Source organism: Anoplophora glabripennis, unplaced genomic scaffold, assembly GCF_000390285.2.
Source record: "Anoplophora glabripennis isolate ALB-LARVAE unplaced genomic scaffold, Agla_2.0 scaffold284, whole genome shotgun sequence".
Lineage (NCBI taxonomy): Eukaryota > Metazoa > Arthropoda > Insecta > Coleoptera > Cerambycidae > Anoplophora > Anoplophora glabripennis.
The window spans coordinates 271,145-284,548 of NW_019416385.1; the positions used below are offsets into that span (position 1 = coordinate 271,145).

General features: G+C 31.3%; 1 protein-coding gene across 1 annotated transcript; it reads left to right on the forward strand.

The window, feature by feature from the left end:
• The first annotated feature begins 3,296 nt into the window (after positions 1–3,296).
• Positions 3,297–6,586, forward strand: LOC108906299 (B1 protein-like). The gene is made up of 2 exons (XM_018709524.1): positions 3,297–3,441; positions 6,188–6,586. The coding sequence occupies exons 1-2, from the start codon at positions 3,394–3,396 to the stop codon at positions 6,545–6,547; spliced, it is 408 nt and encodes a 135-aa protein (XP_018565040.1). The 5' UTR covers positions 3,297–3,393; the 3' UTR covers positions 6,548–6,586.
• The last annotated feature ends 6,818 nt before the right edge of the window (positions 6,587–13,404 follow it).

The window sequence follows — 13,404 nt, forward strand, 5'->3', positions numbered from 1 at the left end:
TTTGAACTGCCTATTCCTGATTTAAACCATCTGCAGGCTCGACTTATAGACAAGATTCGTGAAATTAACAATACCCCGAGCATCTTAGAAAATGTCTTTAATTCTTTGAGGAACAGGTGTGAAAAGTGCTTGGAACAAGGAGGGGGACACTTTCAGCAGCTGCTTTAATTTATTGTTATAACAAGGAGGGGGACACTTTCCGCAGCTCCTTTAATTGTTTGTTATTGTTATCACGATTATTCTTTAAAATAAAGTTATATAGTCATTAACGTTATTGAAACTGACAGCTGCTATACAGCTCGTTGAGAAATGAGGTTAAGTTGGTCGCTATAAGCTACTCCCTACGTCCAATGTGTCAGAGCCAACTTCGACCACGTTTTTATTTGAACGCTCGTTACAAATGGACTATTGACATACCCCCGTTGCCACACTTAACAGACGAGTACTCACACCGCAATTTTCCGAAACATGAATTAAAATTTCCTCTTCTTCATCGATTGTGATAGATTTTGGAGTACCATGGTTACTTTTTGGTCGAAAAGATCCAGGCTCGCCTAAGCGGTGAAGAAAGATTTCTGAATATTTTATAATTATGTTGCAATCTATTTAGGTACAATTGTACATATCTTCGGGCCGCATGTTCATTAAAATTAGTCTGAGCAAAAACACAAATCATATCACGCATCTCACTGTCGGAAAAATTATTTGTCGCGGCATATTTTTATCACTAGCTAATAATTTTGCACGAATAATAAATCACATGCACGCAAAATATGTTTATATTTATTGACATGAAAATTTGATACAAGCATACTTAGAAAAGAAATAGCAGTATCAGCGCCTGAAAGAAAATCACCACAAAATACATTGAAACTTTTAAATGTAAATAACTCAGAAACCGATAAAGTTTTAGATTTTTAACTTTTTAAGCATAGTTCAACAGATAAAAAAAAATATGTTTTGAGTTAGATAAATAAAACGGTGACACTAGCGCCCTCTAGGAGCAATGTCAAAATAAGCTTCAAATTCGTAATTCTCACACCAAGAAACCCAACACCATCAATTTTCAAAGTCATGCTATCAAAATTTTCTCAATTATTGAGAAATTTCCGAATAAAATTTAAACCTTGAACAGCTTGTATTTCTTAAACCAGCGACATTTGTATAAGGAATGACGAGCTCAAACATAATATTTTAGTGTCTAATATACCAAGCTTACTGTTGACCCAATCTTTCTGACTCACCCTGTATACAGGATATTGTCGATATACTCCAGTAATATCTTGCAACATAAAACGGCTTTTCTCTCTTTGGTCAAATTCTGGAGGTACAGGGGACCATTACAAATACAATTTTGTAAAGAAAAAATCAAAAAGGGCAGTTCGAAAATGATTTAAAAATACACTTCTGCACGGTACTGGAAACTGGTCCACTGTAAAACCTGACCTCGCACAATACGACCGGTATGGCGGTGCAATAAAAACGGACAAAAACTTCGCAAAGAAAGAAATATGTAAATAGAATTTTATCGCGCCTATTTTATCTCGGCAAATTCAACTGCTTTTGCCTTTATTAATTAATAAAACTAACTAAAAACATATTGTAAACACCACAAATAACAGGTAAATATCGCAACGACGATTGCAAAATCCGAATTCAGTATTCGGAGTCGCTGAGGCACGTGGCGAATGACGCTAGAGACTACAGTTGTCCAGCTATGTAGTGGTTGAATGTACTATAACTTCAATATTTTTTTTCTCGGAAACTATAAGGATTTTACAAAAATTTTTTTTACGATATTTATTCCATTTCTCATGATGCATCTATTCCCAAACTTTTTTGGATAAGTTGCGAATCACCCTGTATGTACTATTGTCACTTTGACTATTGAAGCTATGTCGGTATTTAAAATATTAAAGTGAGAAAAATATATTATCTTCCTGAGCTACTCGCTTGGTTGCTGAGACGGTAAAGAGAGGTAAATCAACTCATTTTAACATTTTATTATATAAAATACACACATCTCTGAGGGATTACTTTTCATGTAGAGGGCAAAATGGTGAACTGGCTTTTGGCTACCGACTGGCTCTCAAAGTGGCTCCGGACTGGCCCCGATTGACCAAGTCTGCGGGAACAACGGAACTATTGGGAACAATGACCGAGTCAGTCCACCAATTTATAGAGAGTGTGAGTGAGGTGGACATAGTGCAACGGTCAGTTCAATATGCATACAATTTATGAAATAGGTTAAATGAATATTTGTACCGAAGGTATTTTTGTAAAAATCTACTAAAAAAATATGTGTCCAAATAAAGTAATGTCATATGTCCATACATCTAATTTTGAATATTACGCTTCCTCTCTCTAAAATACTTATAATTTACACTATTTTGAGAAATTCTGACGAATTTACTGACATTATTTTGATAGTGTTTCGTACGTATAAGTAAAAGACGTTATCATTCAGAAAACATGAAAAAACAGACATTTATAATTTTCGATGTTACTAAATAGTTTGAAAATGTATTGTATACTTTATACAAAGTGTCCGGAAAGGTCTTGTCAAAAATGAAGGGGTATACAGGGGAGCTCAAAATAGTTGTAGTAGTTGTAGCACTTGATAAAAAAAAATTGTGTCAAATCATCCAGCTCTTTTAATGGCTATCTACCGACAGGGTTTTAGTGTGGTTGAGAAATAACATAAAAAGTGTTTTATGTCTTGAATAGTCAGTGCTTCTTAATGCCTATGCCTTCAATTACAACTGATTTAACCGAAATGAAATAGTATCACTAAAATTTGACTGATTATTCCCATATGTCTCGAAAAATAATTTTTTTAATTTTTCCCCACTGAAATCTAGATATATCCTGAAATACGAAAGTGTTAGGTAACAATTCTAACTTAATTACATATTTTTAAGCATTACTTTTAAAAAAATGTTTTTGTTAATTTTATTGTAAACACATATTCAAAACTCACCAGTTGTTGGAAAATTCGACTTTTCCGTGAGTCATGTAAACGATAGGCTTATTTACATTTAAGCGCTTGTTTTGTTCGAACAAAAAACATCATTTTCATTGAAATAATATACACATCTAATCTATTTTGTATTATCCCGGTTATACAATGACGCATTCATTGTTTAAGGATTGCCATTTCCGATTTCCCTTTGATGGATACGCAGTATGAATGGTTTTAATGATGATAATTACACGGTAGTTACTAATTTACTTATGTAGATGTTTCTGATATAAAACATAGCTCATCATAATTTCATTACTGCCAAAGGTCTTGATTTATCATTATTAAGATCTGCTTGTGAAAATGTATATAACATAGCTAGTTGAAAATACTTCAGTAGTTTTCTAAAAAACAACAGAAAACCATCAACAATGAAATATTTCGTCCTTTCTGTGGTATGTCTTATCAGCGTTGTTCAGGTAAATATTCAAACCGTTAAAGAAACATTTTTACTTGAAATTTGTTTGCAAACATTTGTTAAAAGTTAAATTTTCATTTATTTTTGTAAATTTCATGTATGAATCATCGATATTTTATTATTGACGAAAACTTTTGTTATTTCAAAGCAGTTCTGAGAAATTTTAAATACAAATTTGAAGATGATTTTCTACACCAGCGAACAACATAAATATAGGAAGATTCTGAACATATTTCACCTACCAGAGTTGTATTATATAAAATATTCTGTCTAAATGATTTAAGTATGATTTATTTACAAATAATCGACCATTTTAAAAATCGTAGCAAATACTGTGTATTTTTATTTTTTACATGCATACCCATATTTTGCAGTGTCAAATTTTTTATTAAACTGGTCTATAGTAGGATCGTATTTGATGCAAAGTAGAGCAAAAAAGTGTCGGTCTTTTAGCAAAGGAAAATCGTGTCATAATTTTTTGGATGCGTAAGATGAACCATTTCAAATTTAAAATGAAATTGAATGTAAGATCTGTAATATCGCATCATACATATTGTGTTCTGGTAGTAGATATAGTCGCCCAGGTGCATCGAGTGTACGAAATGAACGGTTATACGTCAAATGCTAACCTGGCGAGCTTGGTCTGCCTCCAAAAACAAGTAAACAACAGTGGCACGTACAGAGGTAAAATGTAGTACATGTATGTGGAATTTAAAAATTGGAGTTAAAATAAATTACATTTAAAATAAATAGTTTATGAGAATAAAGGAATTTTTGTAGGAACATAAAGAAATTATTCAATTTCTAAACCCCTCAAAACCGTACTGCACTGGATCCCTTGACAGACAATGATTTATTACTTTGCATCGAATATGATCCTACTATAATATATATATTTCATGAAAATAATTCTTCACTGATCGTTTTGGTGCAAGAGTCGATTTTGTGAATAATTTATTTTTCAAAATTTGTTTCATTTATTATAACTGTATTTAATCAGTACAGGGTGGTTCACTATGTTTTGACCCCCCCTTTAACTTTTTTGATTTAAGAGTTTTAAAAAAATGTGAAATACAAAAGTTGCACAATTTTTTAAGAAGTTTTCGAAAATGATAGAAAAACTAACTTAACTTTGTTTATTTAAATTTATCACCCTGTATATTTTTACATATTTGGATAGAACGGTCCCTGTCTAGTATAGCCATATAGAGTTTGTTGGGTCCACCTCTAACAATAAGCGGGAAAAGCGAAAAGAAGGTTTTTTATTAACAAAATAGACATTTTTTAATTGTTACTCTTTCAGGCGTTTCTGCCTTTTTTCCAATTACGTAAGGATTTACAGATTTTGTTGTAATATTTTAACATATCCGACATTGATACGGTCCAAAATGCGTATAGGTATTTTAAATAAATCGCGCTAATTAGATCTTACCAGTCCTAATAATTACTCATGGACAATGTTATATGTAGGCCGTAACACTGACACGTGGTAATGTCATGATAACATTATTATTAATTGACAGTTTGTATTATTATTAAATTAAAATGGGTTACACAGATGTAGAAATATTAGGAGTTAAAATTGACTATGGAGAATATCTTAATCTACTTTAATTCCTATAATATTTCAATTTTCTATTTCTGTGTAACTCCTTTTAATAAAATAATAATACAAACTGTCAAACAATGACAATGTTGTCATAACATTACCTGTTACTGACACGGCCAACGATATAACATTGTCCGTGAGTAAGTAGACCTCTCACGGCCTAATTAGTGACATTCAATTAAAATACCTATACGCATTTGGACTATGTCAATGTGCGATATGTTAAAATATATTACAACTAAATCTAATTGTAAATCCTTACGTAATTGGACAAAAGGCAGAAATGCCTGAAAGAGGTCTAACAACTACAAAATGTTTTATTTTCTTAATAAAAAAAAACTTTTCGTTTTTTAATATTATTTCACTTATTGTTACAGATGGAGCCAACAAACTCTATATGAGTATGCTTGACATTGAATGTTCTATCCAAATATATAAAAATATACAGGGTATTCCATTTAAATTAACATTTAAACTAACATTTTGCCTGGACTTCATTTGTTTTTCTACTATCATTTTCGAAAACTTCATACAAAATCGTGCAACATTTGTATTTCACATTATTTTATATCTCTTAAAACAAAAAAGTTGATGGGGGAGCCAAAATATAATGAATCACCCAATCATAAAACATAAAAAGATTGAACTGTATTTAAATAAATCATAAAGTTCTTAATAATATTTATTAGATGTGTTTTTTATTTTGTTATTCTTATTATTGAATAACATTTAGTAAATTATTTTTATAATTAAGATATAAAATTTAAAAAATTAACAAGTAAAATAATACTTAATTTAGAAAATTTAGAGGCTCTACAAACTAACGGTTGTGCCAAGAATTATGAAAGCATTGATGCCAACATTCAACATTAATTTCATCAAAATTCATCAAGGCAGCTTATTTTGTAGAATCTATACTAGAATCCATTGCAAGTTGATATTATGTTTCATTGATTTAAAAAGTTTGCATTTTTTCAAAATATCTGTAAAATTTTACAAAAGAAAATCTAGGAGAATTAATTAGTTTAAATTTTTTTTCCGTCCAATAATTTTTCTACATATGGATACAGTACATCCTCTACCAAGTTAATACAAGCTGTATAATAAAATAAAAATTTACGATTGTTTTCATTTTAAGGGCGGCCTACTAACGGATGAGCAAAAGCAGAAGATAATGCAAATCCACGCAGAATGCCTAAAAGAGACAGGGGTAGACGAAGCTATTACTTTGCAGGCCCAAAAGGGAGAGTACGTTGACGACCCAAAATTGAAGAAACAGATCTTTTGCTTCAACAAGAAAGCCGGCTTCCAAAATGAAGCTGGTGAGCTGCAAATCGATAAAATTAAAGCTAATCTTATGGAAATGATTAAAGATAGCGAGAAAGCAGACGAGCTGATCAAGCAGTGTAATATAAAGAAGGAAAACGGAGAAGAAACTGCGTTTGCTGTTACCAAGTGTTTCCACAATCTTGCTCCAAACAAGGATTTCTTAGCCTAATAACAGAGTAACAAGTATTGTAGGTTTAAACGAATAATAAAATATAGTGGAATCTAATTAACATTTTTAGAACTATTACTTACCTGTACTTATTAAGAGTGCTTGGAAATCGGATGAGGTAATACTAGCAAAATTACGTAATGGAAAAAAAATCGGTTAATTCATAGATATTTCGACATGTTTAGCTTTAAATAAATAAATCAACACAAAACTCGCATGTATTGGGAAAAAGATTTTCTTGGCAAATATTCGATACCAATATTTAACCCTCATCAATATACCTACCTATAGCAAAGACCCAAATGATTTCTTTAGTCACTTTCTTACTGAGGCTCCACACTTGCCATGTTCGGCACTAGAACATTAACGTTCATTGGAAAGTGTTCGGTATATTTGGCTGCCTTAAAGTGGCACAATATCCAGTTTTATACTTGCATACAAGAATATCCATCATTCATTCTCTCAGAATTACAGTGATCGTTATTCGTGTACAAATCAATAAATGGGATATTTGACTTTTTAATACCTCTAATGACACAAATAATTTATTTAGCTCTGCAAATGATCGGCTTTTAAATGATATTCGAGGACTCACTGCTCAAGCGAATTAGAACATTCATTAACAAATAATATTCAGTCTATAATCTGTTTGGAAATGAAAGAGAGTAATATTTCGTTTCAGGTAATTATCGGGTAACACTAATGCTAATAAAAATGACAGGGATTGGAAAATCGACTATCTACAGAATTTTAAAGTCTCTCATCTACAGGGAGGTCAAAAGTCGTTATAGATGATTTCTTCAAAAATATCATTCGCAGAAAAGTACACTCATTTTATTTTAAAAGAGAAATACCAACGCTAAACAAATTTTTAAGTGAATTTTCAGAGGACAACGATTTGCCAAAAATCAGTAGAAGCAAATTATGGGCCGTCCTACGAGAGTTGAATTTCTGCTGGGAAAAGCAGAACAGGAAGTTAGTTCTTATCGAAAAAGATGAAATTATTTGTTGGCGAAGATCCTACTTAAGATCAATTAGAAAATTCCGTGGCGAAGGGAGAAATATTTATTATCTAGACGAAACTTGGGTCAACGAGGGATATACTGTAACAAAAGTATGGCAAGATAAAAATGTAAAAAGTTTTCGATAAGCATTTTTAGATGGACTTTCAACAGGGTTCAAGGCACCTTCAGGTAAAGGGCGAAGATTAATAGTGACACATATAGGTAGTGCCAGTGGTTTTGTAGATGGCGGTTTACTTTCATTTGAATCTAAAAATACAGGTGACTATCACGAAGACATGAACGCAGATGTTTTCGAAGAGTATTTTACACAGATGTTGGATTCCTCCGTGGTCTGTAATTGTCATGGATAATGCCAGTTACCATTCACGGCAGACCGAGCGGACGCCTACGACTGCTTGGAGGAAAGCCGATATAATTCAATGGTTATCCGGAAAAAACATTTCTTTTGAAACAAATATGGTGAAAAAGGAACTTTTGACACTTGTCAATCTTAATAAAGATCAGAAAAAATATGTTATCGATGAAATGGCAACAAATCGCCAAATAACGGTACTACGGTTACCACCTTATCACTATGAACTTAACCCAATCGAATTAGTCTGGGCGCAGGTAAAAGGAGATATAGAGCGAAATAATACGACGTTTAAATTAAGTGACGTGAAAATTTTGTTAAAAAAATCCTTGGAACGAGTAACTGCAGATAACTGGCAAAGATGTATACATCATGTACAAAAAGAAGAGGAGAAAATGTGGGAACTCGATAATTTAATTGACGTTATTGTGGAACCTATCGTTATCAATCTAGGAGACGAAGATAATTCATCAGAATATACAGAGGATGAATTTTAATATACCTACTTTTTTATTTTCTTTATTGTACATTTATACAACACTACATTTACTCACCATAATTTGAATTTTCAAAATACATATATTTTTGTGTGGAATAAAAGTCTATTCATTAAATTTAAATAAATATTTTGATAATAATATTGAATAATTTTATTTGAATTACTAAAAACCCTCTTAACCCGGTTATGATGCTTAAAGTAGCCTCATGTTTTGAAATGCTGTTTTTTTTTGTTTACTTATAAGAGAAATGGACCGAGAAATTGAAGCGGTATAGACAAAGACGGATTGTCGGGGAATAAATTTTAGCTACCTGCTACAATTTAGTACAGTCCGATCGCACAAAGTTTTTTTAAAAGTACACCTCATCTATACCGAAAAACCATAATATAAAAATATTGAATATAAGCACCAGTACAACATTTATTTACGATTTGCATACATAATAAGCTTTTATTACTCTCTTTCATTTCTAAACAGACTATAGTTGCGTTTACAAATAATGGTTTCACATAAAATCAAAGATATGTAATAGGTATGTACGGACGAAGACTTTAGCAGCAAATATTCATACATGAACTTTCGCTAACGTATGTTCGTAGAATTCACAAATATTCAAATATATACAAGGGTAGAGTGGAAAAAATAAAGAGCCTGAATAAATAATCTGATATAAAAACATATTACAAAAAGAAAAGATTAGCCAAAAAAAAAAAGAAGAAAGAGACAAAATAAGATAAACATATGGTCGCTTTTGTGATAAAGTTTTCGTAAAAGAATCTGTTTTTGTTTATATCTTCCAAGCGAAGTGATCAAATCAATTCAAATTTGGTACAGATTGAATGTGACCACATTAAAGATAATTGAGGGACGAAGATTCAGGGTATCAGTACGCAAGATATATGTCACTGAAATTTTCTCAAAAATAAAGCACTTTCTGAAAGAACTGGGTAAACTACATAAAAAATTCTCTTACCTTTTCGATTTTCTGAAGACTCACCATTTTTTAAAACCCCTTTTGATAGATAAATGGATATTTATTAGTGTTACTTACACAAAAAGTGTTTACACACGTCAAAAAGAATTATAGTAACAGTATAAAATCATTATGAAAAAAAATAATAGTAAAACATACAACACAGCACACACATGCGTACAGCAGTGTTGACACATAACTAGTTCATAATGTAAAGATCAACGAAAGTTGTAATAAAATAACAATACAGTACAAGCAATGAATGGTTGTCAAGTATGTATTAAAATAGAATGTTTGTAAAAAGATATCAAAAATAAACAAACAGTAAATAATGCATGTTAAAATAAGATTATGACCAATGTAATAAGAAAAAAAGTGAAACAATGCAACTGAAGTGTGCGAAGCTTACGTCTAAGCTAGTCATATTAGGGTGAGATCACTTTTTAAAAATTCTTGCGTAGTATAAAATGCGTGGGTTAATAGAAAGTGTTTTATTTTGCTTTTAAATAAAGTAGAGTTAAGATGACGTACTGGAGCTGGTAATGCATTAAAAAACTGGATGCCCAGATATGATGTGTCATTACCTACGCGTTTTACTTAATGAAAGTTTATGTCATTTTTGTTTCTAGTATTATGAGAATGGATTTGGCTACGGACAAGTATACAACTCTTCATTTTCTTTTACGTACAAAAGACACTAGAGTAAGTAAGTACATGGTGATGTTAAAATGTCAAGTTTCTTAAACTGTGCTCGGCAGTCATTTCTGAATTGTAAACTCGAGATTATGCGAATGGCTTTTCTTTGAGTAGCAAAAACGATATCAGCTGAAGGTGAATGACACCAAACCAGGATAGCATAGGATATTCGAAAATGCAGTAATTAACGTTTTTTAAGATACTTTGCTAATCAAAATGCGGATTAAATAGATGCCCTTGGAGATATATTGCAGAGGTAGTGGGCGTGCTTGTCCCATTGCAATTTCGGATCCAAATATATTCCCCGAAAATTTACTACATCAGGATTGTTTACATTGTCCATTTCACACAAGCTGAACATCAATTTTTCGGTCTTAGATGCGTTTAGGCATAAGTTATTTGAAGTGAACGAATGTAATGCGTCATCCTCGATTATTGGAATGTCCAAAACATTATTGGCCATGGATAAATTCGTGTCATCAGCGAACATGTCGTTTCTCACAGACGTTGGAAAATCATTTATATACAATATGAATAATAGTGGTCCCAGAACAAAACCTTGAGGTACCGCGTAATTCAAATTTAATGTTTTTGATTTATAGTTCGAAGGTTTTGGTGAGGTCAACAAACATCGAACACACATACTTACCCTCGTCAAACCCACTGTTTATAAATGAAGTCAACTTGTCTATTGCAAGTGCAGTTGACATTACTTCTGAAGAAGAACTGATTTGGACTAAAGAGATTGCTATTTTCTAGATATACAAGAAGTTGTTTTTTCAATATTGTTTCGTAAATTTTTGCAAAACAAGGGATGATCGATATAGATCTGTAATTTTATGGATCGTTGGTATCATTTTTAGATATATCATATCAAGATAGTTATAACTTTAGAGATTTTGAGACAACTAATGAAAATATTCTGGGACAGACATAAATTAAGTAACTAAGTAAGAGGAAATATTATAGTGTCTTTAATACTCACCACTATTTTTACTGAACTATCGTAAGGATCGTAACTTTTTATGTCCTTAAGATGTGTTATGACTTCATGTACCTCGTGATATGAAACAAGGGTGAAAGAAAATTTGTTGTTGAGGCTGACGTCATCGATATAACTTCTATAATGAGTTGTTGAAGGTGGCAATTTTGATATTATATTATTGGCAATGTTAGCAAAATAATTATTGAATTCGTCGCAAATAATTTGCATTATTGTATTTCTAGATACTTTTCTATGTTGGTTTATAAATTTTCACATAGCTTGTTGGGGATTTCCATGAGTCATTTGAAACTTGCTTAGATAAGTTAATTTGGTAACGATAGTGAGATGTAAATTGTTTTAGTATAACTTTATTATCAGGAGAAGGATTTCTGATATAATATTCATTTAGAAATTTCAAGTGTTCGCGCAATCTCCGATGATGAACGTTGAACCAAAAATATTTTCTACGATTTGTGGAGGTTAACAGTCGAGTTTTTATTGGAAAAACTAAGTTTATTTTGCTTGATATAATGTTAGTTGATACAATGATAGTTCATTGCGTGTTCCTATAAAAATAAAATCATTATTATTATTGAACGTTAAGTGCACTTTAACCTTGACTGTTTGCTTATGTTGTAAAGGTATTTAATAATGCATAAACGATACAACGGTACACCAATGCAGAAATGGCAGACATGCATTTTATGAATTTACGTTCCAATGATAAAGGACTTGAAGCTCAATGTCTTCTTCTGCTAGACTTCATCAACCGCTCTGGACAGTGGGGGGGGGGAGGGGGGCTCTAGGGAAAATTTTTATAGGAACTTATCATGTTATTTCATAGATTGGTTTTGGGAGAACATGCTAACAATCCTAATTTGGCAGCATTCGCAGAACTTACGAGGGATGAAATTTTCAATTTTAATAACTCACATTATTGAACTGACCAGAATTCACGTGCTGTTGTTTAAGCCATACATCAACGACATTTAGTTTAAATGTTTGGATTAACACTGTTGGAGACAAACTAATAGGACCTATTGGATTGCCTAATTAATTAAACGATCCTGCATTCCTCTACTTTCTAATAAAGATGTTAAAGCCGTTATTGAAGAAGTGGAGCTCCTCATCATTTTTTGTTTATCGGTTATTATAGGGTATGACAGGAAACATCCTCCTTTATTGGCCGAAATTAATATTACTAAATTGAAGTATTTGGAAAATAATAACAATAATTTAGCAGATAAGTATAACTTTAAACAAGCTAATTTTACATTATTGTACGAATTACTTAATAATTGCAACTGAGAAAGGTTGAATTATTTTTCTGATGTTGATGATGCCGTAGGATATTTCTATTTGAAATTTTATGAAAATTTAGATATTTGTGTTCCAAAATATAAAAAAATTATTGATAAATGTAGGATAACATACCCACCTTGGTTTACAAAAGAAATAAAAATTAAATTGAAACAAAAATAGTATTTTAGAAAAAGAAAATGTCGTTCTGATTTTTTTTTAAACTCTTATAGGGAATTAAGAGCAAATTTAAAATTAGAAATCAAACAAGCTCATTCTGAGTATATTAAAAACATTGAACACAATTTAAGTAGGGACTCAAACAATTTTTGGAATTTTGTAAAGTCAAATCGAAAAAATAGAAACTCTGATCTTCAATTTAATATTAATAATCAGTATATAACTGACAAAAAAATTATTTCTGATGCTTTTGCTGAATATTTTAGTTCAGTTTACTACCAGGAGAAATCTACTTATGACATACATTTAATAAAAAATGGTGCACGTAAATCGATTATCAATTCGGAACATTTACATGATGTACATATTACTATACATGAGTTGGAAAAAGCTTTTAATAAACTTAAACCTAAAAAATCTGCTGGTCCGGATGGAATACCCTGTTATATATATAAGGCATGCAAAGATATTCTTTTATATCCCTTACTAATAATTTTTCAAAAGTCATTAAGCAGTGGTAAATTTCCAAACGAATTTAAAATGGCAAGAGTAACGCCTATACACAAAAAGGATGATAAGAATTTGGTAAAAAATTACAGGCCCATTACTGTTTTAAACTGTGTGGCAAAACTTTTTGAATTTGTAATTTATGAAAAGATATATAGTTTTACAAAAAATCTGATTGCGCCTCAACAACATGGTTTTTTCCGTTGCAGGTCAGTAGAAACTAATTTAGCTACTTTTGTTAATAAAATTTATATTGCTTTCAATGAGGGAAAACAGGTTGACACTGTATACACGGATTTTGCTAAAGCGTTTGATCGGGTAAATCATGACATACTACTAT

Coding starts and splice junctions, on each gene's coding strand:
- LOC108906299 (XM_018709524.1), top strand. CDS start 3,394: ATGAAATATTTCGTCCTTTCTGTGGTATGTCTTATCAGCGTTGTTCAG. Junction 3,442..6,187: donor GTCTTATCAGCGTTGTTCAG/GTAAATATTCAA, acceptor TTTCATTTTAAG/GGCGGCCTACTAACGGATGA.